At 47.9% G+C, this 24,416-nt stretch overlaps 12 protein-coding genes across 12 annotated transcripts; 8 read left to right on the plus strand and 4 right to left on the minus strand.

The window, feature by feature from the left end:
* Nucleotides 1-1,248: 1,248 nt before the first annotated feature.
* ASPZODRAFT_70272 (hypothetical protein) lies at nt 1,249-2,094 on the plus strand (the record flags this gene model as incomplete). The annotated part of the gene is made up of 2 exons (XM_022729655.1): nt 1,249-1,532; nt 1,596-2,094. 2 exons carry the CDS (start codon nt 1,249-1,251, stop codon nt 2,092-2,094), a joined length of 783 nt encoding a protein of 260 aa, XP_022579675.1.
* Nucleotides 2,095-2,863: 769 nt separating this feature from the next.
* On the plus strand, nt 2,864-3,834 carry ASPZODRAFT_120689 (hypothetical protein). The gene is made up of 2 exons (XM_022721259.1): nt 2,864-3,352; nt 3,406-3,834. Exons 1-2 carry the CDS (start codon nt 2,917-2,919, stop codon nt 3,657-3,659), a joined length of 690 nt encoding a protein of 229 aa, XP_022579676.1. The 5' UTR covers nt 2,864-2,916; the 3' UTR covers nt 3,660-3,834.
* A 701-nt stretch (nt 3,835-4,535) lies between these two features.
* On the plus strand, nt 4,536-4,778 carry ASPZODRAFT_70600 (hypothetical protein; the record flags this gene model as incomplete). Its single annotated transcript, XM_022729682.1, has 1 exon — nt 4,536-4,778. A coding segment is annotated over one exon (243 nt), but the record flags the coding sequence as incomplete, so codon positions are not given.
* A 572-nt stretch (nt 4,779-5,350) lies between these two features.
* On the minus strand, nt 5,351-6,865 carry ASPZODRAFT_153440 (hypothetical protein; the record flags this gene model as incomplete). The annotated part of the gene is made up of 1 exon (XM_022725970.1): nt 5,351-6,865. The coding sequence occupies one exon, from the start codon at nt 6,863-6,865 to the stop codon at nt 5,351-5,353; it is 1,515 nt and encodes a 504-aa protein (XP_022579678.1).
* Nucleotides 6,866-7,458: 593 nt separating this feature from the next.
* ASPZODRAFT_2111090 (hypothetical protein) lies at nt 7,459-8,974 on the plus strand (the record flags this gene model as incomplete). The annotated part of the gene is made up of 1 exon (XM_022727736.1): nt 7,459-8,974. One exon carries the CDS (start codon nt 7,459-7,461, stop codon nt 8,947-8,949), a length of 1,491 nt encoding a protein of 496 aa, XP_022579679.1. The 3' UTR covers nt 8,950-8,974.
* A 169-nt stretch (nt 8,975-9,143) lies between these two features.
* On the minus strand, nt 9,144-10,941 carry ASPZODRAFT_27163 (hypothetical protein). Its single transcript, XM_022728082.1, has 2 exons — nt 10,871-10,941; nt 9,144-10,826 (listed from the first exon to the last, which is right to left on the minus strand). The coding sequence occupies exons 1-2, from the start codon at nt 10,931-10,933 to the stop codon at nt 9,162-9,164; spliced, it is 1,728 nt and encodes a 575-aa protein (XP_022579680.1). The 5' UTR covers nt 10,934-10,941; the 3' UTR covers nt 9,144-9,161.
* Nucleotides 10,942-11,782: 841 nt separating this feature from the next.
* Nucleotides 11,783-13,377, plus strand: ASPZODRAFT_70827 (hypothetical protein; the record flags this gene model as incomplete). The annotated part of the gene is made up of 3 exons (XM_022729702.1): nt 11,783-11,907; nt 11,954-12,319; nt 12,375-13,377. The coding sequence occupies 3 exons, from the start codon at nt 11,783-11,785 to the stop codon at nt 13,375-13,377; spliced, it is 1,494 nt and encodes a 497-aa protein (XP_022579681.1).
* A 100-nt stretch (nt 13,378-13,477) lies between these two features.
* Nucleotides 13,478-14,432, minus strand: ASPZODRAFT_18077 (hypothetical protein; the record flags this gene model as incomplete). The annotated part of the gene is made up of 3 exons (XM_022727149.1): nt 13,478-13,695; nt 13,754-14,007; nt 14,068-14,432. 3 exons carry the CDS (start codon nt 14,430-14,432, stop codon nt 13,478-13,480), a joined length of 837 nt encoding a protein of 278 aa, XP_022579682.1.
* Nucleotides 14,433-14,993: 561 nt separating this feature from the next.
* Nucleotides 14,994-15,507, plus strand: ASPZODRAFT_38217 (hypothetical protein; the record flags this gene model as incomplete). The annotated part of the gene is made up of 2 exons (XM_022728293.1): nt 14,994-15,265; nt 15,333-15,507. Coding segments are annotated over 2 exons (447 nt in total), but the record flags the coding sequence as incomplete, so codon positions are not given.
* A 1,535-nt stretch (nt 15,508-17,042) lies between these two features.
* ASPZODRAFT_38129 (hypothetical protein) lies at nt 17,043-17,600 on the plus strand (the record flags this gene model as incomplete). Its single annotated transcript, XM_022728292.1, has 2 exons — nt 17,043-17,416; nt 17,471-17,600. Coding segments are annotated over 2 exons (504 nt in total), but the record flags the coding sequence as incomplete, so codon positions are not given.
* A 1,089-nt stretch (nt 17,601-18,689) lies between these two features.
* Nucleotides 18,690-20,149, plus strand: ASPZODRAFT_168230 (hypothetical protein; the record flags this gene model as incomplete). Its single annotated transcript, XM_022726857.1, has 2 exons — nt 18,690-19,019; nt 19,072-20,149. 2 exons carry the CDS (start codon nt 18,690-18,692, stop codon nt 20,137-20,139), a joined length of 1,398 nt encoding a protein of 465 aa, XP_022579685.1. The 3' UTR covers nt 20,140-20,149.
* A 40-nt stretch (nt 20,150-20,189) lies between these two features.
* Nucleotides 20,190-21,205, minus strand: ASPZODRAFT_168231 (hypothetical protein; the record flags this gene model as incomplete). Its single annotated transcript, XM_022726858.1, has 1 exon — nt 20,190-21,205. The coding sequence occupies one exon, from the start codon at nt 21,203-21,205 to the stop codon at nt 20,240-20,242; it is 966 nt and encodes a 321-aa protein (XP_022579686.1). The 3' UTR covers nt 20,190-20,239.
* Nucleotides 21,206-24,416: the final 3,211 nt, after the last annotated feature.

Here is a 24,416-nt window from a genome sequence, read left to right on the forward strand (position 1 = left end):
TTTATATTAATTTTTTATTATTAATTATCTTTTATAACTATTTTATAACCTTACTATAACTATATTATAACTATTATAACTATTTTATAACCATACCACAACCTTAAAACTAGTTTATAAATTATAATACTAGCTTAAATACTATTTATAATATATTATATATCTATATGCTTACTATTATTATTAATACTGGATTATTAACCACGTTGTTACTAAACCCCTCGGGCCACTACGTAATCAATTATGTAGGATGCAGTATACAGGGAGAATGAAATCATAGATATGATCTTTATTTACCTAGATGCAGTCATCTTTCACATAGATCATCTAGAGAGTCTTATAGTAAGAATGCAAATACATTCTACTCAGGATCCCTACCGGAAAGCTTTCTAGATTCTCTTCTATGCTATACCCTATAAAAATCTAACTTGATACTAGATATAATATGGGGTAGGATGTCTGTCTGAAGGCTTTGCATGGTTTGTAATAAATGGCCCCCACTCGCCAAAAAATCTCCTCATTCCTGGTGCTTGAAGATCGTTGTGGGGAATAGGGTTGAAGCTGAAGTGTTTTGCTATCATTTTAGCTAGTGGGGGCGGTTAGCACAGCCCTCAACCCACGGAGTATAGTGTATCAGACTCTGTATCTCCTATATAGTGCTCCTATACAATAATAGCCCGTTGACGACGGCCGTATGTATATCATCACACAAAGTATACAGTCTTAGAGAAACTGTACTTGCCTTGCTAACCAGTAGAAGCTAAAAGACGTCATTCCCAACTCCATGAGCCATGTGTCATTCTGCCATCAGCCAATTTGGAATACAGCTCCATCATTTCATTACTCACTGTGGAGAAATCTAGAAGCTTAAATTTATTGTCTACTTTTTTCCATACACAGCCAGGGCTGAGGCTGGGCCAGAGGGCTATCTATAACTGGCCATTGCGCCTCCACCCACGCTAGTCCCTTTCTGGCAGTCGAGATGCTCCACCAGTCACTGCTTGTGATACCAATGAAGATCATGGTGCTGTATTGATTAGGTAAATGACATGGTGTAGGGCTGTGCTGCTGCAAAGAGAATCCATCAGAATCTTGGAATATATAATGGATCAACTCTCTGGTCTTGAAGAGAGCACACAGATCCATCACACCATACTTCAATTGCATCTTCCTCACTGCCTATTACTATCTTATTTTCACTTTAATACTGAAGTCTCTCTTCTTTGCATCTGAACACACTACACCATAATGGGCAGTTTCACCTACCGTGACGGCATCGCCGTTTTCCAGCTCATTGTCTTTCCAATTATCCTCGTCGCTGCAGTTATGATTTGGCACCAGACAGGCTGGAGGGTTGGAAGCAAGATCTGGCGTTTCCCCGTTACACTCTCTCTGCTGCGGATCGCAGGCGGGATCTGCTCAATGTTGGCGCTCAAATGGCAAACATACAATATTGAGGTCGCCATAGTGGTGTGTGAGCTGATTGGCCTCACGCCTCTACTCTTAACATACGTTGGACTGCTGAGACAAATGTGAGCTAAACATTATAACCATATTGAGTGCGATATATATATATACTAATGATTGTTTTCCAGTGATACGATGCAAAGAATCCAACCTAGATACCACAAGCTCTTGACCATCATCTGCTTTATTGGTCTCATTCTCGGCATCTCAGGTATTAGCAGCGCCAACAGCGGAGACTATACGCCTGACGCCATGGTCAAGGGTGCCATGGGGATTTATATTGCCGTTTTCGTCATCCTCCTGCTCACCACTGTCTGGCTGTGGACCCTGCACAGCTCCTCCTTCACCATGAAGAAGTTCCAGAAGAAGCTCTTCCTTGCCATCGCTCTTTCGACCCCCTTCCTGGCGGTCCGACTGGCCTATTCGGCGCTGGGCGACTACACTACCATCGGTACCTTCTCTGTGATCAGCGGCAACACCACTGTCTACCTGGTTATGGATGTGCTGGAGGAAATGGCTGCTATGGGCATCACTATGATCCTCGGCCTGCAGGCTGTGCATGAGACAGACTACATCAAGGTCAGCCTTGACGACCCGAATGCCGACCCCAAGATCGAGGGCGTATAGATTGTGAAGTATCAGGTAGAAGGCTACAGTATATATGGAATTTCCTTTTCTTGTGATGGATGTATGAGTATGAACATGAGTATTAAGTAGCTTGCAACCTGTGGCGGGCTATTTGTATGTTTTACAGAGCAGTTCTAAACGAAATCGAAGTTGTTAGGCCTAGCGAATAGCATTTGGCATGTTCTTTTTTTAATAAATAAATGATGTAGATACTCGTCGAAATACAGTATATTGAGGTCTCTATTGATCAGATGTCTATCTGGTCAGCTTAAGCATATATAGATGTTTAAAGACGCACCCTCTAAGCCTCATCTGTCTCATTCCATCTACTGGGTGCAGTTGTCTCGCTGTCTCGGTATGGATAAGTATCGTAGATTCTAGCGGGAATAGCCACATAATACATGAGTATATCAATCTAATGTAATTATATATCGTCTGCAAGGATGGATCATTTGGATAAAGAAATAATAGTCCGTTGATCTTGGGACTGATGAGTCGAGAAAATTTCTGCAGGCTTGAATATACCCATACTAGTGGTGATATAGATACTCGGAGTCTCACTGAACCATAGTAGTAGTACTCTTAAAGTCATATATGACTCTAATATAATATGAAAAGAATGATAGCAAGTAAGATACCAAGCTGTACCCCGCAGCGATAAGAAAAGATATCGTCTCTATTATAGCCAATTAAATTAGACAGAATATCACATTAGTTATATTTTGGGGGCCATCCGTCGGTGTCCGCTAGTATATGAACTGTTCACAATCCCAACTATTCATCATTTGACCTTTCATCATTCGGCTTTTTCTAAAATTCCAAATGGCAAAGTGGAAAATCGAGTCTTGTAGCGTCGAGGACGCCGCTGCTCTGGCACAAAACAACATTTCTGCCTTTTGGGAGGACCCGACATGGAGGATTCTATGGCCAGATGAGATTACACTGGAATACTTGATCGAGCAGTCCGGCATACGTCAAGGGAATAACCTTTTGCGGTCCCCTGAGGACATGCGGCATCAGAAGGCAGTCGATCCTGCCACTGGCGCGCTTGTTGGATACGCGCGATGGAAACTCCCTTCTACTTGCGCGGACGATGAATGGCCTGAAGCCCGGGTACCGGTAGTGGGTGAGGAGGAGAAGAAACAGATACAGCAACTGGCAGAATCCGCATGGTGGGAACCAAGAAGCGACATGGATAGCCTAGATGAAGAGGCCCATCGGATCAGCACTCGCATATTAGCGGAGAAACCACATATAAGTGAGTCTTTGGAGAGCACTGGAGAGCACCATTCTGACAAATTCTAATCGTAGAACTTGATTATCTGGCTGTTCATCCGAACAACAAAGGCAAAGGCATTGCGAGTGCTTTGGTGGAGAGTGGCATCCAGCAAGCAAATCGCCTGGGCCTTCCGATCTTTATTTTGGCCTACAAAGCAGGACATGGCGTTTACAAGAGACTGGGATTTCAGGAGGTGGATCGGATTATTCAGGATATCTCAAAGTTTGGCTGCTCTACAGAGTATGGTGTATATTTTATGGTCTATGATCCATTACTCAGTGGATGATAGAGGAATAGAAAATAAGAATCGAAGGTGGTTGGCCCGGGAATGGACCCGAGAGAAAAGAATAGGGCCGGTAGAATGGCGGCTTTCCGGGCTTGGAGCACTGTATATAAAGCAAAGGCACCGTCTCAAGACTGACCACTGACCAGGCTGATGGCGTGCTAAATTAAAGGGGAAGATAAGAATGATAATATAAGTTATATACTATAATTAATATACTAATGGCATAGTCTCTCTTTTAAAATGGGTTATATTACTACTAACTTAGTATACCTTACTGGCAACATTCCACCTAAGGATGACAGTATAGTAGTTAATTTACTTTATTAACTTAGAACATATTATATCTATATCTAAACTATAGTTAGTGATATAATCAGGTTAGTTATGAATTATTAAGAAACTTAATAATATAGTGTTCTAAACTATATAATATTCTCTCTATCAATTCATCAACCACAATTATGATTTATTCTTCTAAGGTCTACCAGAATGACCGGCAAGAGCTGCTTCAGACTGTTGAAAAGCTCAATCTGCTTAAACCTGACGGGGTTCCCCTACCTGAACCCACCGAGCCGCCTGTTGATAGAGGGCGGAGATGTACCGTGGTCGAGTGGGTATATCTCTGTGCCAGCTCGAAGCGGATGCAGCGACACTGGAGGGGGAGACATGAAGAGGCCCGTATCCCACTTATAGACCTTAAATATATACTTATTACTCCGAGAAGGCACTGTTTTCGTGTCTGTCGTGATGCTGCTTATCAGTATTCTAGCTGTTATCCTCACTGCTGAAGCCATCTGGAGCATTGTCATGTTTATGGCGATCTAGAACTTTTTCTACCAGGTTATGGTAAGTATCTTAGCCTAGGTGCTACTCACTGAAGTCGCGCAGTTGTCATTGCGGGCTCACACACAGGCACTGGGAACTGTGGTCACTGGTGTTGCCGGTATGACTTGGGCCTTTATCCTGCCTTACCTGGTCAATCCAAATGAGGCCAATCTAGGAGGTAAGATCGGCATCCTGGCTTTCTGTGGGCTGGGCGGTTGGTATTATTTCCCGGGAAAAAATGGCAAGTCTTTTGCAGAGATTGATACTTTATATGAAGCTAAGGTGGCTTCATAAAAGTTTAGCACCACTTCTCTACCTGTATCTAAAGAGGTGTAGGGTTAGGGTTCATCACGGGGTTCATCTAAAACTTGTGTTGCTAAGAATGGAATATTAACCTTATTCCTAATAAAAGTAGTACTACACCCAAGTATAGTACCTTAGGGTTTAGGGTTTAACTCTCTAGCCATTTATCTGAATAATTTCTTTAACATATACCAGTCTACTACAAAATTCTTCAGACACAGAGATACGCCAATACTTAAAGGACATTAATTCATCATATTATAGGCGTAGAAAGATATGAAATAGTAAGTGGTCTCAAAGGCTAGGGACTGGCAGCTGACAGATGAGTATAGTATTAATAGATAGAGCAAGAACTATATAACTATATGTTTAATTGAAACAAACTAAAAATATATCCAGCACTATCTTGTTTAATGTGGGATGGGCTAGTACTTCATGAATACAGCTCCACCTAGAATAATATCCGAGGTGACCTATCTTTTTTATATCTATTATACAATCACCTATAATAATAGTCATAGCATATAACATCTCAACTGTAATACAGCCAGCATAGCATTGATCTATTCATCAATCTGCGCAGGACTAGCAAAGCGCTTATGACCAAAAAGGAGATAAAAGGCAGCAATGAGCACTGCAAAGCCGACAGTCACGACCGAGGCATAGTTCATCGACATTGCTGTGACAGGATTATAGGGCGGGAATGAGTAGAACACCAAGGCAAAGGCAGTCCACGCAAGGGTGACGATGTTACAAACGAGACCATATTTTCCCAACCAGAAGGGTCCGCGCGGGATATTGTCACGGCCGCGCCAGAGGGCAAAGACAATGCAGATGGAGTAGCAGAGATACTGCATGAGGATCAAACTGCCGACAAAGGCGTTGAACGCCGCACTGGATCCAAGATACAGGCATCCGAGCAGGGCCGCAAATATGGATGAATAGACGTGCGCCCAAAAGGGAACGCCATAAGGGGCCGGGGCGATGGATTTGGTGTATTTGGCAAATGGGAGGCCCCCATCACGGGCGACAGTCCATGCCAACCGAGCCTGCCAGGTGTGAATGCCAAACACTGCACCTAAACCGCCGAGAAACAAGAGTGCTTGGAGAGCAAGTGGTGCGGCAGTGCTGCCCTTGAAAACCTGCAGGAATAGAGACAATGAGGCGAGACCAGTCGGCGGGGCGAACAGCTGTTCTATGTTCTGGATGCAAAAGGCGATGGCGATAGCCATGGGCCACGCCAGCAGAGCGTTCACAACAACTGTGCCGATTAGGGCTTTGGGGATGTTGCGGCGGGGATCAGGGATCTCTTCAGCCATATGGGTGACGGCATCGAGACAGGACAGTCCCCAGTTGACTCCCAATAGACCTGTGAGAAAGGCGATGCCGTCAGACCAGCCAGTGAGGTTGGTGAAGCCAGTAAACACAAAGGAGGCAGATCGTTTATCATTTGTCCTGGCAAGAATAGTAATGAAAATGATCAACGCCGTGGCCATTGAGATAGTCAACCATATACGGCTAAGGCGTGGCAGTAAAGACTCCCAGCAATTCAAGCCAAACATGACGATATTAATGAGCTGATAGACCAGGAATGTGACCCAGGTAGGTGTAGCAGCGTCGGGATGCCTCAAGCTGAACATGGCGATTCCCATCTCGGCCAGGGCGACCAACATGGAGGCACAGGCGCAGACTGCCGATGCCCAGCTGAGATGGCCCACGATAAAGGCAGGGAGGCGCCGGCAAGATTTAGGAGCCAGCACTGCAGCCCAGTAGTACTGGCCCCCGGCGTTGGGGTAGGCTGAGGCCAGTTCAGCCAGGCTGGCCGCAATGCACAGCGAGACAAAGTATACCAGCAGCTGGCCCCAGAGAAGGACTGCCTGGCCGCCGCTGCCGATGATAACACCGAGAGAGAGTAGCAGGGCGCAGGGGGCGGCGCAGATGGAGTATCCGATGGCAAAGACGCTGAGCAGGCCGAAGTTGCGGGGGAGTTCCTCGATGTCGCCCATGCCGGGGGCAGGGTCTGGCCCTTTTTCGTCAGCGTCTGCTTTGGCAGCATCTCTGACTTTTGATACAGTCATAGTTTTTGCAGTATAGAAAAGGATGTAATGATATAGCATAAGGACGGGAGAATCTGGGGAAGTAGATATTTTTAAACACCACGTTATCTAACAAGAGAATCCAATTAGGCAGGCCTATACTAACTCTCATTACTTATCTACAGGCTGACTAGTAGTAAACCAGTGTTATCAGCAACAGTGATTTAAGAATCCTGAATGGACTTTGAAAAAAGCCTTACCCTATGATAATGGAGTAAAATTAGTAGATGTAGAATGATTAGAAATAGAAAAAGAGGTAATATGATTTGTCTTTCTTTATCTTATATTTACGTTGTATTTACCTTAAACATTATTCTATATATCTGACTGGAATCAAGGAATTTAATAAGTACCACTTATCAAGTTATCTAGTATCTTGTAAGCCGTACAGCATTGCCATTTCTGACCGCCCAAACAGGAAACTCGGTCCGCAGACTGCTTATAATGATCTCCAATGAACCGAGAACATATGAACCAAGAACATCCCATAGAATTCGTAGACCAAGAACACATCAATGGCCCCAAGCAAGAATACAAAGAGTGAGTTCAAGCCAATTCTTCTAGATTAGATGCTAATGAAAGATCTCCCCCCCGGTCTCCTCGCCCGGATGCGTGAGGCCATCATGGCCGATCCGCAATTACCCAGGCCCAATCCGACCATCGCTCTATGGCAGGAACCGGCGCATCCAACGGTAGCCAGCATCCAGTCGGACACCCTCCCGCCGCAGACAGACTTTGCCATCATCGGATCCGGCATCACCGGGTGCAGCGTGGCCAAGGGGTTATTAGAGAGTCAGAATGTGCCGGGAGCCCACATCACTGTCCTCGAGGCACGCACGCTGGTCAGCGGCGCGACAGGACGCAATGGCGGCCATCTGGTCACCCCCGTAGGCCACACATACTCGGAATTTGTGGAACGGTTCGGGGAGGACAACGCGCAAGAAATGGCGCGGTTCAGCATCCGGAACATCGACAAGGTCATGGAGATGATCCGCGAACTGGATCCGGCGCTCCAAGAGGCCAGCGAGATACGCGACCTGCACAAGATCATGGTTGCCGGGGATGCCGATACCTGGGCCAAGTCGCGGGCTTCGCTGGCGGCCTTTCGCCAGGCAGTGCCGGAGTACAAGACATACCATGAGACCATCACTCCCGAGGCAGTGTTGAGGGACTGGAACATCAAGGATGCCTTTGGGGCGATTGCACACCCTGCCGGGGCTGTGTGGCCGTACCGACTCATCACTGGGATCTTCGAGCAGCTGCTCAAGAAATATCCCTCCCGCCTGGCCATCGAGACCAACACGCCCGTAACAGCCATCGCCTTCACCGGGAACAGTCCCTATCCCTACGCTGTGACGACTCCCCGCGGGGTGATCCATGCCCGGCAGGTTGTCCACTGCACAAACGCCTTTGCGGCGCATCTCCTCCCCCGGCTGCGAGGCAAGGTGTACCCCTTCCGCGGGACCATGTCGGTGCAAAAGGCAGGCTCCTCGCTGGAGAATGTAGGCGCCTCTCGATCATGGAGTATGCTGCGGCGGATGGAGCTGGATCCAACGACTGCCCTGCTGCGTACGGGGCTGGTGTATCTGCAGCAGAACGCCCGGACGGGGGATCTCTGGGCGGGCACGGAGACATCGAATCTCTTCGACGTTCTGACTACAGACGACACATATGTGACCGAGGATGCCAGGAGAATCCTGCAGGACTTCCTCCCCACCTATTTCGACAAGGGCTGGTCGCCGCAGGAGAGGCCTGAGATGAAGGGGATCTGGAGCGGGATCATGAGCTACACGGCCGACGGACTGCCCCTGGTCGGTCGTCTCCCAGAGTGCATCACCGGCAGGCCGGGGGGGGCAGAGTGGATGTCGGGGGCGTATAATGGGTACGGGATGGACAAGGCGTGGCTGTCTGGGGAGGCGTTGGTGAAGATGATTGTGGGCGAGGGAGTGCCCAGCTGGTTTCCAAAATGCTTTGTGGTGAGCGAGAAGCGATTCAAGGAGGATATGTTGACGGAGCGCATTATAGAGAAGTTTGCTGCCTATGCTCCTGGTACTGCACATCTTTAATATTCACAAGCTCTTCTTATGGACCTATTTAATTAGATGTTAGTTAGCTATCAATATTCATACCAATAGTCTATCTTCTTATAGTATTTGATTGTCCTAAGATAACATATAACATTGGGTTAGGGTTAGGGTTGGGTTCATTAAGTACTATTATATCTTTTACAATAGTCATTCTTGAATACTGAATACTATTTATAATAAATATATATAAACTAACCCAATAATGTCCGCAGCTGTTTCTGATCCGCAATGTCCATCCAGTAGACGTCCTGTTGCCCCGAATCCAGCGCCGACCAAATAGAATCCACCAGCTCGATCATCTTCCGCACCTTTCGCAAGGGCAGGATGTGCGTATAGGCAGATAGTCGCGAGCTGACGAACCGTCGGGCCTGTGCAATGGCGATCATGTCATCGTCCACCCGGTTCTCTGTATAGACACAGCGCAGCTCGCTGGCGACAGCGACAAGGATAAACGGCTGTAAGCAGCGCGTCCCGGACTCAAAGGGGATCTCTCGCAGGATGTCTAAGATGTAGATGGCAAGTTTCGTCCGCCAGACATCCTGTTCCGTCCGGGACGGCTGTTTGGTGGCCGGACGTGCCCAGAGAATCTCCTCTGCCTTCCACGGGCTGTATCGCTCTGCCAGCAGATCCGGAAACACGCGGTACAGCTGTAACAGGCCTGTATGGCGGTACGCCTCGTCGATGGCGTGTAAATGGCCGGTGGAGGTGCGTGGATCGCCCGGGTCGAGGATGTCGGAGACATTCACCGGCCGATAACTCAGGAGCCGTCTCTCGAGAGCCCGCCCGGTCCGTAGAGCTTCACGGAAGGCGTCCATGTCCGTCTCGGTGAGGAAGCCCGAGCGAGAGAGCATCCGTGAGCGATGGCGGAAGACGAGCTGCCCGACCTCTGTCAACATCCGCACCGTCAGCCGCGAGATGCCCGTCCACGGGTGCGGCAGGCTGGATTCAGGGGATGAGGAGGAGGGCGATGAAGCCGGCTCGGCCGTCCGCAACGGGTTCTGGCTGTGATCCTTGGTGAAGAAGGCCAGCAGCATCGCCCAGTAGTCGATGGCCTCCTCGAAGAACGGAACACTGGCCCCGTGCAGGCGTCCGTTGGCGGCAGAGTCGCGCACAATCAGGCAGTTCTCGCGGAACAGCTCGACAGCCAGGTCCTGCGGCTCGTGCCACGACGCTGTATGCCCGAGCAGCCAGGCGGCCAGCAGACGGTCTTCCTGTCCGGATGAGTGCGTCTGGAGCAGGCGAATGGCCTGCGCACGCTCCTGCACCGCGACGGCGGCGAGATGAGGGAACGTCGTGGCCAGACAGGCGGCGCCCATGCTCTGGATGGTGTGGTATAGTGCCACGGAATGCTGCCAGAAGGCCTCGGCCATGATCCGCATCGCGTTGGCGTGGCTGTCCCACGCGCAGTAGAGGGTGATGACCTCCTTGAAGAAGTATTCGCACAGCGCCGACGGTTGATGACAGAGGCTTGTCGAGAGCTCCAATGTTGCTGCTGCTGCTGCTGCTGTCGGGGGTTCTGACGCTGCCTCGGGCTGTGTTTCTATCGCGTCTGTGTCTGGCTCAGCTCCTGGCCATTCCACCCAGTCCGACAAGGAGAGCTCGGGATCGCAGAGAAAGTCGTCGATGGGCTGGTCATGGCCATCGCTGTCCACCGTCTGACTGGGAGCTGGCATCAGTTCAAAGACAAACACCGGCTCTGTAGACGTCGATCTCGGGCTGGCAGGAGTGCAAACGTGGCGATCGATGCCCTGTTGGTGTTTGGCGAGCCATCGTAGGCTGTGGTGACGATACCCGGGGCAGGGCAGTTTACGGTCCTGGCACCGCAGGCAGGCAGGTTTTTGCTCGTCGCATTTGACCTGACATTAGCGATATACACTCAAATAGATAGAAGATTGCATACTCGGTTCGCCTTGCAGCGTAGACACCCATCGCGGGACTTGGAGTGGAAATTGCGGGCCGGCATAGATGAATAGAAAGAATAGTGATGATGAGAGAAAAGAAGCTGGAGAAAGTCGAGGCGATGCGGGGGTCTCCACAGGCCTGAGATAGTCCTATCTAGAATCTAGGATTCAATTTGTCATATCTCCGTGGTAGTCATCAATAGATACGCTCCATATCCATCAATCTAATTGCTATACTTGATTAGCATTTTTTTAATATATAAATAGCTTAAGTATAAGTATAATGCAATATATTACATTGAATTCTAGAGGCCGTGCTATAGTAGAAGATAACTTAGTCTAAGGATTTCAGGGGTTAACCATCGACTCGGTGAGCAGTAGAATCTAGAGGCTGATAATCAATCTGAGGTTATGATGTTTAACTATTTAGCTATACACATACCCATTCCTACTGTGCACAGGGTTTAGCTAATATTTATACTACTTAAATCAGCTAGCTATTTGAATTAGAATCCTAAGTATTGAAATAACGCTTAGTTATATATCTAGATGAACAATACTAGTCTTAATATATTATAATGGTATGAAATTTAATGCCTAACCCTAGTATACTGCAGCCTCTTAATCACCTAGGTAATTCTAGAGCCATAGTATACAACAAATGTAGTATATCAGCACTCTAATAGCGAGATAGGAAATATCATAACTGCAGAGTACCTAGTAGTTATGACCAGTACTCTATCCATGGCCTACTGCTTATCACGTATAGGATTACCGCTTCAGGACAGCGGGGCATCTCCACTCAAGCAAAAAGGTAAGCGTATACAGAATGTATATAGAACTTGGAAGCCATCAAAATATTTAAACCTTTAATCTGAAAGTTTTGAATTCTAAATCAATCTAAACTATTCATGATGCTTGAACAAGAGATTACTGCCCCCAATGGGGTTGTATACATCCAGCCCACCGGTCTGTTCATCAACAACCAGTGGGTGAAATCATCCAACGGCCAGACATTTGCCTCGATCAATCCCGCGTAGGTCTCTCCCCTTCTTTCGTGATTTCTGCTAAGATGATGGCAGAACCGAGGCAGAGATTGTCTCTGTTTACGCGGCCACAACGGACGACGTGGATGTCGCTGTGCAGGCAGCACGCACTGCCTTTGAAGGCGACGCCTGGCAGAGCATCGTGGGCACCGCCCGAGGCGCCCTGCTCTGGAGACTCGCCGAGCTGATCGACCGGGAAAAGAACGTGCTGGCGACCATCGAGGCCATGGACAACGGCAAGCCGTACTCCAGCGCCCTGGGCGACGTGGACGAAGCCTCCGGCGTGCTGCGGTACTACGCCGGGTGGGCTGATAAACACTACGGCCAGACCATGGAAACATCGCGGACCAAAGTGACTTATACAGTCCGTGAGCCAAAGGGAGTTTGCGGGCAGATCATTCCGTGAGTAATGGCAATCAGGGGGGGAAAAAAAAAGAGGCTTTTGCTGATGATGTAGATGGAACTACCCGCTGGCAATGGCGGGCTGGAAGATCGGTCCAGCCATCGCGTGTGGCAATACGGTCGTCCTTAAAGCTGCAGAACAGACTCCCCTATCGGTGCTTTATTTGGCCAACCTGGTCGTCGAGGCAGGCTTCCCCCCCGGCGTGGTGAATATCATCAATGGCTACGGCTATGAAGCAGGCGCTGCGCTCGTTCAGCACCCCGAAGTCGACAAGGTCGCGTTCACAGGCAGTACCGCGACTGGGCGGCAGATCATGAAGATGGCGAGCGCGACATTGAAAGACCTCACGCTGGAGACTGGCGGCAAGAGCCCGCTGATCCTCTTTGCAGACGCTGAGATTGAGAATGCCGTCAAGTGGGCGCACTACGGCATCATGGGCAACATGGGCCAGATCTGTACAGCCACATCGCGTATCTTTGTGCACGAAGAGATCTACGACGTCTTTCTGCACAAGTTCCTGGCCTACATCGCCAAAACCAGCATTGTCGGCGACCCCTTTGACGCAAACACCTTCCATGGCCCGCAAGTGTCAAAGGCCCAACATGAGAAGATCCTCGCGTATACCGAGGCTGCCCGTTCAGAGGGCGCCACGATCCTGACGGGGGGTGACATTCCTGCTGCCCGTCCGGACAATAAGGGCTTCTTCGTTGCGCCGACAATCATCGGAAATGTGACCGAGGAGATGAGCGTGTATCGCGAGGAGATCTTTGGGCCTGTGGGAGTCCTGGTTCCCTTCCGCGAGGAGAAAGAGGTGATCCGCATGGCTAACAATAGTGAATACGGGCTGGCGGCGGCGCTCTGCACTCGAGACATCGCCCGGGCACACCGAGTCGCGGGCAAGATCAAGACCGGGATGGTTTGGATCAATTTCAACCAGCCAAGTGACTATAGAGTGCCATTTGGGGGGGTCAAGCAAAGCGGGATTGGCCGAGAACTTGGGCAGGCGGCGCTGGAGGCTTATTCGCATCTCAAGTCGATCCATATCAACTTGGACTGAACGCATAGAGTTGATGTAGAAAATACAATGAATCAAGAATAGTACAGCTACAGTAATCATAGCCTGAATATCATCCTACTAACCCTAACCCTAACCCTAATTAAAGGTCAAGGTCGACGGTTTCGTTCCCAATAAAGTCATCCATCTCATTCTTTTTCCATTCTTCAATCCCTGTGGCTGCGTATGCCCAGTCCTTCATGTTGAAGGCATAGTTGTACTCTTGGTATGAAATGGTGAGTTTGATATACTCTTCATGTCTCTTCTTGGTATTGAACTCCACCGTTTCGTATGTGACGAGGAAAAGACAGGTCCGGATGACTAGAGGGTGTCAGTACAGCTGGGCAAACCATGTAGTAAGTAACAGGCATAGGCTTACAGGAACGAATATCATTGACAATTGGATCATACTCGTAGCGTTCAGACACATGGAACTGGGCCAGATCCTCTTCCACCTCGGACTTGGCCTCAATGGCCGAGACAATGCTGTTGAGGATCTTTTCCAGAATTTGAAATCCAGATTCTGGAATGGAAACGAAGCCTTCAAGGATGGACTGAATCAGAACCGCATGGAATTCCTTTACAGAGACATCGAAACTCTTTGTTTGAATTCCAGCCTCTGAAATCGCGAGCCTTTGTCTGCATCAGCATCCCATGAGATCATATATAATTTCATCTTCCAGGAACACAAACCAGGGTGTTGCCGCCATATGCTTTTGGCCTGCCTCTGCCACTTTGCTCACCCGATAGATGGTAGATTCCTTGGAGGTGTCCTGGGGAATCGAGGGGTGAGTCAGTACCGTATTCCACCAGATCAAACTCGCCCAGGAGCGGTAGTCTAGGATTTCGCGTTGGTATGTTCGCAACTGTTCGCGGACTTCCGCGGGAATATCAACTGGAAAGTTGGAATATGTGACAGACGAAGCTATCTCGCTGTCCCTCTGGGCTTTCTCTAATGTTTGCCCGGGGACAATCGGGTCGGCAAAAGGAACGCTGTCCCTCCATTGAGGAGGCGCGATCACAATGGGTTTTTCAAATGTGAAAGTGCTGCCAGCCATTGCTTCACTTGGTACTGGATGGGAGATTTCTCTTGAAGTGCAAAGCTGCCGAGGGAAGAATGGGCTCTGTGAATGAGAAAGAAAGTGATGCTGGTAAGGGACCAGCCTTTATACCTTCCTATTAGCTAATGGGAGCAAATAAGGAATTATGTAAACAGCCTCTATCTATACTCTCTCATACAGCTATTGAGATCTGGCCTCCTTGTCGTCCAATGTCTCTAGGAAGATCTTTCAAAGCTGAGCCCACCCTTGTATAGACATCGATCCATGTCAAGTAAACGCATGCATCTACAGATTGTTGCATATTGACAACAAGGATTAAAAATCCCTCAATTCGGGTTGCCCAGGGGTCAAGTTGAAAATTACAAACAAACTTATAAATTGCAAAACAACTCTTGAGTAACCGAGATCTCCCGTTTATATTGACACAGACTCCCGCAGTCATCCCTTCATCAACATCACCCTTGGCATCCAATTCTTGTGTTTCTCAAAATGCCACACTTCACCGCGCTTCAGACTCCCGTCGAGCTGTTCAGCATCAACGCCAGGGCAGACCAAACCACTAGGGAGGCGGTCGAGCAGGCTCTTAAAGACAATGACATTCAATCAGTCTTCTTCCTAACCCTAATCGACCAGGACAAAACGTCGGATCTTGCCGACCTGGCTGCTGCCTTCAATGCCACTGTCTACTACTGGTCCACTAGAACTGAAGCGACTGTTCAGCAGAAAGTCAAAGAAGGAGCGCTTCCAGACGATACATCATTGGAGTCTGCCTTGACGCGCAATACCTATCGCACGAGGCTTTTCGATGCCCAGTTCAAGTCTTCCCCATGGTACGTATTATACCGCCCCCTACCTGGCTGTCTCGTTGAATCTAACACATTCTTGTATATCTTAAAGGCTGGCTGTAAACTCGGTCGGCTTCACGAGTATTAGTTTCAAGGATGATGAAGATTACTATACCCTGAAAGCCTCTGCCAAAGATGCCGTTCAGAAGAGCCTGACGAGTTCTACCCCACGTGAAGGAGTCTCGGATAGACTGGAAACAGTCTCCAACGCCATTGCGGAAATCATCAGCCAAACCCGGAGTCTCAAGGTCCCCAAGTACTTTTGGGTCCAAGTCGTCACACTTGATTATAATCAAAGAGAAAAGCCTGGTATTTGCTTCTTTCCTTCTCCTTATGGTTTAACAGAACTAATACAAATAAACAATAGGCATTCGCGGGTTTCTATTGAAGTTTGAGCCCTCTGAAGACTTATCGACGGTGGAACTGCAGAATGAAACAAAAGACAGTATTCTTAATAAGTCTGACTTTGATGATTTCAGGAGCAAGGTGGATCCAGAACTGATTTCCCTTGGCAAGCGTTTGACCCAGCAGAAGTCGGCTGATATTTTTGTTCCTTTCCTTTCCTTGAGCTGAGGTGCTTGTATTGAATGCTCTGTCTAGTTGTTGTTGCGTAAAATAATTCAATGAAAGATGCGCAGTTCATTGCTGACTGAATATTACGTATATAAAAATACATAGGCCTAAGTCAACTATAGTAAACCAGAACTCTAGAAAAGTGCCATACAGGCAGTCTGCCTTGAAGAGAAAAGAGGATTTCTCCTAAAGATGTCTACTCTTCTAGCAAGACCACATCCGTACTTGGTCCCTGATCATTACATAAAAGAACGTGTAAAGATAGTCGGATACTGCATAATCCGTACATCCCTGCCCTCATATTCATCATCACCTCGTGTGCTGCATCTTCTCCACACTCCATGGTCAGGCGATGCCCTGGACACTACCCAGGGGTATGACCTCTTCCTGTTATTTGCTGGAGAAGCGTTCATGGCTTTGGAACAGTTAGAGGTGACTGACCCTCAGACACTCCCTTGAGCTAATTGGATGATTTGACCTACGTGGCTGGTGTCCCGCGGCGGGCCGAGCCTTGACTCGGCCGACTCGGACGAACCTCAGATGGGCCGTACTTTGGCTGGCCTTGACTGGGCTGTACCTCAGCTAGCCAGAGCAAATAATCCTTGTTTGTACCTGATAATCCTGGCATGGAACTAGACACCAGCCAACAGAGATGATCGATCAGATCTGCAATGCCCCGCAGAGAGATCTAGACCATCAGCGAAAGAAGCGAGTTGAAAATTACTCGCCTTGGAAATGCGAAAGGACGCTTAACCATCATGTTGAAATGGAGAGGATACTTTGGCTGAACCATGCAGTGCGGTTACACCTGCCTTAACCATCCTAACATGCCTCATACGACAGTCGTGATAGTGGAGCTCCTTGCAGACATGACCCTAGCATCAGTCTAAGGTTGAGAGATCTAGAGCAAAGACAGATGGGCTGTGTCCGCCACATGCCGAATATCGGCCTTCTAAACGGCCATTTACCTTTAGGCCTGTTTAGGAGAATCGGAGTTGACACGCAGCCATGCCTACTTATCGTCATCCGGAGATGAATTCGTCCTTTCACTTCCCTCACATTAACGGACCCAGAAGAACTGATACACTCGTCTTCCCTAACCAAACCACTCTTCCCCCACTGCACATCAAGTCTCAGTTGTTGGCAAGAGCTCGACATGGCAGATGATTTGAATGAGGGTGTCCATGCACCAAAAGGGACTCCAGACACGGGGTTCATCACGCGAGCCCCCGATCTTCCCCGCGAGAAACATCTACAGCGTGGAAGGAAAGACCTGGCAACCAGAGGTTTGATTCCTATTGGAATTGTGGCAAGCGCCAAGTCAATCTGGAAAGAATTCCCCTCCATCTGGTACGTCAACTTTGAGGTGTCCATTTCTGATGAGCATCGAGCCCAGCTACAGGATTATCAGCAGAATGTGCTGGACTATCTGTCGTGGGCGAGCGTCAACTGGTGGGAAGAGGTCTTTGATCTTATTCCCCCCGGAAACAATGAGGAGGTCAAGAGGAGTCAGACTACGGCGCTGGCCCGTATAGCTTATCAGGATATGACAGGGACGCCGTGGTAGGGCTGTGATAGTCTTGATATATGAAAAGCTATGGACTGATCAATGTTTAGGCTGAGTAAGACGTCCAAGACAGAAAGTCATGTCAGAATCGAATGTGAAGCCAATGAATTCCACTACCGGCTCCTTTCCGAGATAGCCAGCGGATTCATCCCATTCAGCCTGACAGCATCAATAGGCCTGGAGCCCTTATTAACAGCAATCACCCGGTCTGCCAGCGGAAACGGGTCTTTGGGCGAAACAAAAACCGTGATCACGCAGAGATATGAATATAATGAGGGTATCAAATGCTGTAAGATGACAGTGAGACCCATGTACATGATTGAGTTACTAACCACGGCTTGAATACAGACATCCGCCTGATCTGTTTTGACATTACCTCGGAGTTCTATCAAGTTTCGCAACGCAAATCTCAACCCCAGCAGTGGATTATCTGTGAAATGTCCTTTCTTGACTTTGAGGCTGCATTTGACATGGAGCAATGGAAGCAGGTATCGCCGAGTCTGGAAGAAGAGAGGAAAGATGCCATGGATGATTTTATAAATCAGGATACAATTGAAATTTCTCTAAGATCTAGAATATGAAAGACTGGGCATGATGTGTCTATACTCTAAATCCTTATACTACCATGGGTTAAAGGCCAGCTAATGAGTATAGTGGAATGTATGGGTGTATTTCTGTTGATCTGTAGGATTTGGTGCATGACAGGTGGCGGTGATGCCATGCTAAAAATCTAAACCCTATTATTACAGTATCAAGTAAGACTTATTATATAAACCATTATATATTTTTCCATGAGCCTTTAGATTGAGAGGTGATTAATCTCAACAATACTATACTAGTTGAGGTAATCATATTTTCGACACTTGATGCAATAGTGATAAACACCTTGAGGCTGTTTCGACTATAACCATTACTCGGGTGGAAGCTCTCAAGTCAATTGTATCATTATTTTCGTACGTGCTTGGTTCATAACCTGGGCCTAGTATATATGCCTATGTAATTAGCACTAGCACTTTTTTAAATAATTCATTTCTTAATACTCAAGTCGCTGATAACAATGCTTAAACCATCCAATCATACTTTTTAGCCAGACTAGAAATCTCAAGATGCATTATCATTGGACTAAAAACAACCATGTCGACCACGTGGTGGACGTGACGAATCAAACATCCAGAACAAGCCACGCATTCCACTTCTAAATAACATATAAAGAGGCACAAAAACCAGGCATTTCTCCTCATCCTGGATAACATCCGCGGTATTTACATGATGATTCTTCCCCTGCTGGCCCTTGCGGCCCCTGCCTACGCCGTCTCGGCTGTAGACTCATTCTACCCGCCCAACATTGAGGACTTATCCTGGATCACCAACGGGTCGCTGGGCACATACGGCGGCCTGTACAGCGCCCCTGCCAGCGCAGCGAGTGAACCCTCTCCCTATGGCGCCTATGACTACTGCTCTATGCCTCATCCCCGGGCACAGGAGTACGTACTTCCGGCGCCTGTCCAGAATGGCTCCGTCAAGGCGCAGCTGGTATATCTCGAGTATCTGCAGCGCCACCAGCGACGGACACCATACAACATCCTTCCAGGAGGAGAGGTAAGACCCTGCTGATTGAATGAAGAAGGATGGTTAACTAATGGCCAAGCAGAACGAGGAATATCACTGCGATGATATCCTCCCGTATCTCTATGCAGGACCTGCCAGTTCCACTGCGCAGCAACCACTGCGTGTCTACGCGAAGACCTACAGCGACCCAGCGAACCCATTCCTAGACGACTATGTAAACGGTACCTGCCAGTACCCGCAGCTGACAATCGGGGGTCTGCTAGACGGCTACCAGCACGGCCGCGACCTGTGGGCTGTGTACGGCGACCGGCTGGGATTCCTGCCACGCACGCCTGAAGACGGCCGCCGCGTCTGGTTCCGCAGCAGCTCGTCGGCGCTGACACAGGACTCAGCCGGGGGGGTCCTGCGCGGGCTGTGGCCGCATTACAGCGGTGCTGTCCCGCTGCACCAGCAGGCGGCGAGCGTGGACACCGTCAATGAGGGCTACTCGTGTGCCGCCGAGGACACGGTTCTAGACGCGATCGAGGCGTCAGACGAGTGGGAAGCTCATCTGGCGGCCACGGCATCCCTGCGCGATGACCTGGCTACCATGTTTGACGCCAACACCAGCGCCTGGATGTCGACCTACGACCACTTCTCCGACAACTTCCAGGCGCGCCTGTGTAATGGCTACGAGCTGCCCTGCAGCCGGGCGAATCTGTCCGAATGTGTCACGCAGGCTCAGGCCGAAGAGATCTTCCGTGCAGGCGACTGGATGTGGGATTACTGGTATCGGGCGAGCGCCAATGCGACAAGTTACATCACTCTGCTCGAGGGCTTGTTCATCGGGGAGATTGTCAATCGACTGCAAGCCGTGGCAGACAGCAAGGGAGAGCAGACGCTGCAGTACAGCCATAACTTTATCCATGACGGAGATATTGGTCCTGTTCTGGGAGCACTGGGTATCAAGGCTCTGCGCTGGCCGGGAATGGGGTCTAACATTGCCTTTGAGATTTGGAAAACAGAGGATGACCTGTTCAGTCGCGTGCTGTACAGCGGACATCCACTGCAGACTACCCATGGAATGCTCGAGTGGGTATCTTTGGCGGACTTGATTGCCATTCTGCAGCCTTTTGTGCCAGATGATATCATTACACTCTGCAACGCATGATGGCCTTGGCTGGGGATATAGTGTAGTTACAATTATTATCACACATGAGCACTTTCGGTGTTGATTTCATTGAAGTCGTTATCTGTTATGGGTATTCTACTTAAATATCAATCATCCAATCATCTGTCCTTCTCTTTTTTGTCTTCCTCAGCCACTCCTTGAAAGCTGGCACTCGCAGCTCTCTCGGCCATAGATGACCAAGTGTCTCCTGTGCATCGTGAAAGTGCAGCTCCTTCAAACTCTTCCCCAAATCCATCGCCTTGACCAGTTGTCCCTCAACCAGTATCTGAATCCTGCCGATCTGTTCATACAGGATCATCCCGTATTTCGCATGGTAATATCCCATATTCAACAATCCCGTCATTTCTTTGGCAAGATATTCCGCCATCCATTCTGGTCTTGCACGGTATTGCACCAGGACATCCTCCGTCTGCTCAGACCTGCGCCCACGGTCCAGGAAATGCTGCCGTCTCCACCACCGTCTATAATCGACCTCCGCCGGTGGAGCAGGGAGTGATGTTTCTGCCGAGGAAAAATCTAGAATCAAAGTGTCGATCGTGATGTCGCGAGGGCACGAAGGATCCGGCCCCTGGTCGCCCAGCGGACCGTACTGTAAGAAGCGTTCCAGCAAGGCATAAAAACTCCACTGGAAGCCGAGATGGCCGCCGCAGCCGACCTGGGCGCGGGCGTCGGGTTTGGAGAGGATATGTCCGTGCAGTTGGATATCGGCGTATAGTGTCGAAATGCGCGTGTTGAGCCGCGGCACCGATACCCAGGTCGGGAAGAGGTCGACTTCATTGACGATGGCAATGTTGAGGATGTATTGCGTCGGTTGGCGAGTGAGGATTGACTGTGTCTCGACGGCAAGATGCCGATTCACCAGCAGCAGAGACGGACAGGACACAGGCGACTGCTCATAGTATGTTCGGTGCCGCCAGGCGCGGTATTTAATGTCGTTCAGGTCGCTTCGATTACATTTGGAGGGCGCAAGGGGGGGTTGAGAGGTGAAAAGAGCCAGTTCTATAATGAGTTCGCGCAGTTCGAGGGGGAGAGAAAGAAGGGACATCTTAGATAGTAAATATAATAATAAATGTAATAAAACTAATACATGGAATATAATGGGAGTTAAATACTAGGAACGGCCAGGAGTCTTCCGCCTGCTGCCTAGCAATATCTGGATCTAGATTATGTAATTTATTAGGTTAAAGGATGGTCAGGGCTTCCACGATATTTCTTCTCCTGCTACTTTTTCACTCTATCACTTTCAATCATCATTTCAATCAATAGACTATTTTGTTTCAAAGAATATTTCTCTATAGATGAGTTGCTCGGGTCAATTCAATATCAATCTAACTAAAATAACTATACACTATCATTACCATCCCAACCAAGACATGACCTAACTTAGGTGGAAGCATCAAGTACTATATAATATGCTATATAATTATAACAGAGGCCCGTCACCCCCGGGTCCCCAGGCTTGCTTAGGCTTCGCAGGGGAGTCACGTCTTCGTCGTAAGTCATTGCAAAGCAACACAGGTGGCCTGACCTTACCGGATTCTCAGTCAAATTATCAATTATATGCTCGATTAATGCCCAATTGGATGGCTTAAGCTGCTGGCAGCCACTTCGGACCGACGGCCCTGAGGTCGCAGAAAATAAGGAATTAATTAAGTACCCAAGATATAATATAGCCCTATGAATCATGGAGAAATTGACAAATAAACCGGACAGGATATCAACTAGGGAATCCCCTAGAAATCGACGTAGCAATCAATAGGTAATTGGGGCAGGAATCAACGTGGAATCAACACGCATGATCACAGTACCCTAATCCAAAGCCCTAATCTCCAGATATGGATAGTCATGTGATGTTTTCTTAAATGGGCCAATAGGAGGCTATATGAGGCTAATCAATAAGATTAGAGCTTAACTACCAATCAGAATCAAGATTACAATTTTGAGTGAATCTTATTAGTGTTGCAAAGCGAAGCTCTGCAAATTACTCTACTAACCAATACAGGTGACCTGAATTGGGTTGAGATATTGAATATCATTGACTAATATACCATAAAATATGCTCTATAATTATAATAATGATAAAATGCTGTTACACTTACAATACTGTTTTTTATTTTACCCACGGGTAAGACCCGCCTCACCCCATGACCCACGGGGGGTTGAAGTTTCTAAATGGAGTTCAAGCGAGCCACCCAATAAACATCCGGCCCGCTCCGCCCCACAGCGGGTTTAAATCGGACTCGACTCAAAACCCGTAGGCTGATCGAACCAGTCTAGTGGGGATACAGCGCAGCCAGTAGTAAACAGGCAGAGACGCGCCAAATGCAAGCAGCATGTTCTGTCCGCTGGTAACATCTAGATAGTCACAGATAGCAAATTTAAATTCCAGCGGGAAGAAGAAGGGGTTGACATATACACTATCATAAATGGTGATGCTGTCACTAGTCCTCCCCTAATACTAGACTAATACAACAGTTTTTTCACTGCAGGAACATAGAAGGGATCATCAATAGCAGGATAAGGGATAATTACACCTACAAGTAACACTCCTTTGGCCCTCTATAATGTTTTTCGGTGAAATCTACTAGACCCTGATATATAAGATAAGAGATCTCCAAGGTATTCTCCAGGCTCCAAAACCTCTTTAGAGCAGTGATATGTAATCCAATTATCATTCCCTCGGGTCAAGCTGTTATCCCAGGAGATCCCACCAGCACCAAGCATGTATTAGATATCCTTCTAGTGCAGGACCATCATCATAATCATTAATGTTAATCTGCGCGTGAGATGAGTGTAGGATCTAAGCCGCGACGGCAATTCTGGCTGTCATATGGCCAGGACGGCTGAATAGGCCATGTCCGTTCCAGAAGAACGAAGTCAGCCAGTGAGTGCCTCGGGAGCCGTCCACGTCTCCAATTCTAGACAGAAAATGGGATGGGCGGCTATTTTCATCCGTTTTCTCCTGGACTAGTCACCTAAATTAATACTATACAGAAGGGTGAATACTTGGTTAGATGGGGTGATGCTAGCTGTTATACTTCTAGGAAGGCATAGGGAGCTCTGAGGCAGGCAGATGAATGGTAAAGGATCCATTCTGGGTTCTTATCTATTAAATATACTGCTTCTATATCTGCTGCTATTCTTTCCTCTTAGGCACTACCAGAGAAGAGGTTCTAAGCCTATATATAATAGCCATTACACTTAACGTCTCCATCATACCTAATAAAAGAAAGGATGAGGGTAGGTCGCGTAGAACCTGCAGGGCATTATTATGAAGGCATATCAGTAGAAATGATTATTTATCATTTATTATATAGTGCCATAATCCTTACACCTACTTGGAGAGTAAAATATACTCCAGCTTTTGATATACTACTATGTGCTATCCACCCTTCAGACCTGTAAGCTTTATCTGTCGATGCTAATTAATCCCTATCTTGAAATAAGCTCCTTCTGGGCAAGGGCAATGCGACCAAAGACCTGACCATCGTGTATCTGAGGGACGCTCTCCAGCATGGTGTTTCCGTAACCCTCATCACGTCTAGTCCCGGCTTCAATTCCACCGCCAAGAGAAATCAAAAAGGAGGAGACGATAGATGTAGCCACCGAAATCCTTAATTTCATGATCAAGGGTAAGGATTCCAAATACAATACCTATAGGGTTAGTGAAAATATCGGCGGGGCTAGCTCAAGCCAGTAGCAAGTCTAGTCGAGTATTACTATCAAGTACCTAGTGCGTAGTGTGAATAATACAGTATTTGAAATCCTGTGATAAGAGGTATTTTGGACTCTGAACAATGGAGATGTAGAACTAAGTAAGTACCTGCTTAGCAGTGACTAGACATTCACTAAGCACTCGCCAAGTATTCAAGCATTTAGCCTCTCCATAGAGGATCCACCTAGTAAGGGGCAATAGTCTACCCAACTACTTGTGCATTTTTTTGCGAATCCAATACACAATCAGCCCAATAATCAGCATATTTGTAAGGAGTATACTAGTAATGCCTGTCTTCTCTCCGCTTGTTGAACTGACCGAGCCTTACTAATTGGCTGAGCCAGAAATCCTGATTTCCCTGCCACATAATTATTAGGGGTGATTGATTTAGTGCTTATGTACCCACCCACCTCAGGTCCATCTATGAAGTCAAGATAACTAAAGCTCTATTTAAGCTAATCAGCATTGCAGAAACAGAGACGTGCAGGGGCTGAAGATCAACCAGTAGTTAACTAAGTTTCGCAGGATTGTACATAACCAA

The sequence above is a fragment of the Penicilliopsis zonata genome (assembly GCF_001890105.1).
Source record: "Penicilliopsis zonata CBS 506.65 unplaced genomic scaffold ASPZOscaffold_12, whole genome shotgun sequence".
Classification (NCBI taxonomy): domain Eukaryota; kingdom Fungi; phylum Ascomycota; class Eurotiomycetes; order Eurotiales; family Aspergillaceae; genus Penicilliopsis; species Penicilliopsis zonata.

What these genes read in the sequence shown, in the direction of transcription:
- ASPZODRAFT_27163 (XM_022728082.1), bottom strand. Translation starts at nt 10,933, where the DNA reads ATGCCGGCCCGCAATTTCCACTCCAAGTCCCGCGATGGGTGTCTACGC. An exon ending in TACGCTGCAAGGCGAACCGA is followed by an intron (nt 10,827 to 10,870) that starts GTATGCAATCTT and finishes CGCTAATGTCAG; the next exon opens with GTCAAATGCGACGAGCAAAA.
- ASPZODRAFT_120689 (XM_022721259.1), top strand. Translation starts at nt 2,917, where the DNA reads ATGGCAAAGTGGAAAATCGAGTCTTGTAGCGTCGAGGACGCCGCTGCT. An exon ending in AGCGGAGAAACCACATATAA is followed by an intron (nt 3,353 to 3,405) that starts GTGAGTCTTTGG and finishes TTCTAATCGTAG; the next exon opens with AACTTGATTATCTGGCTGTT.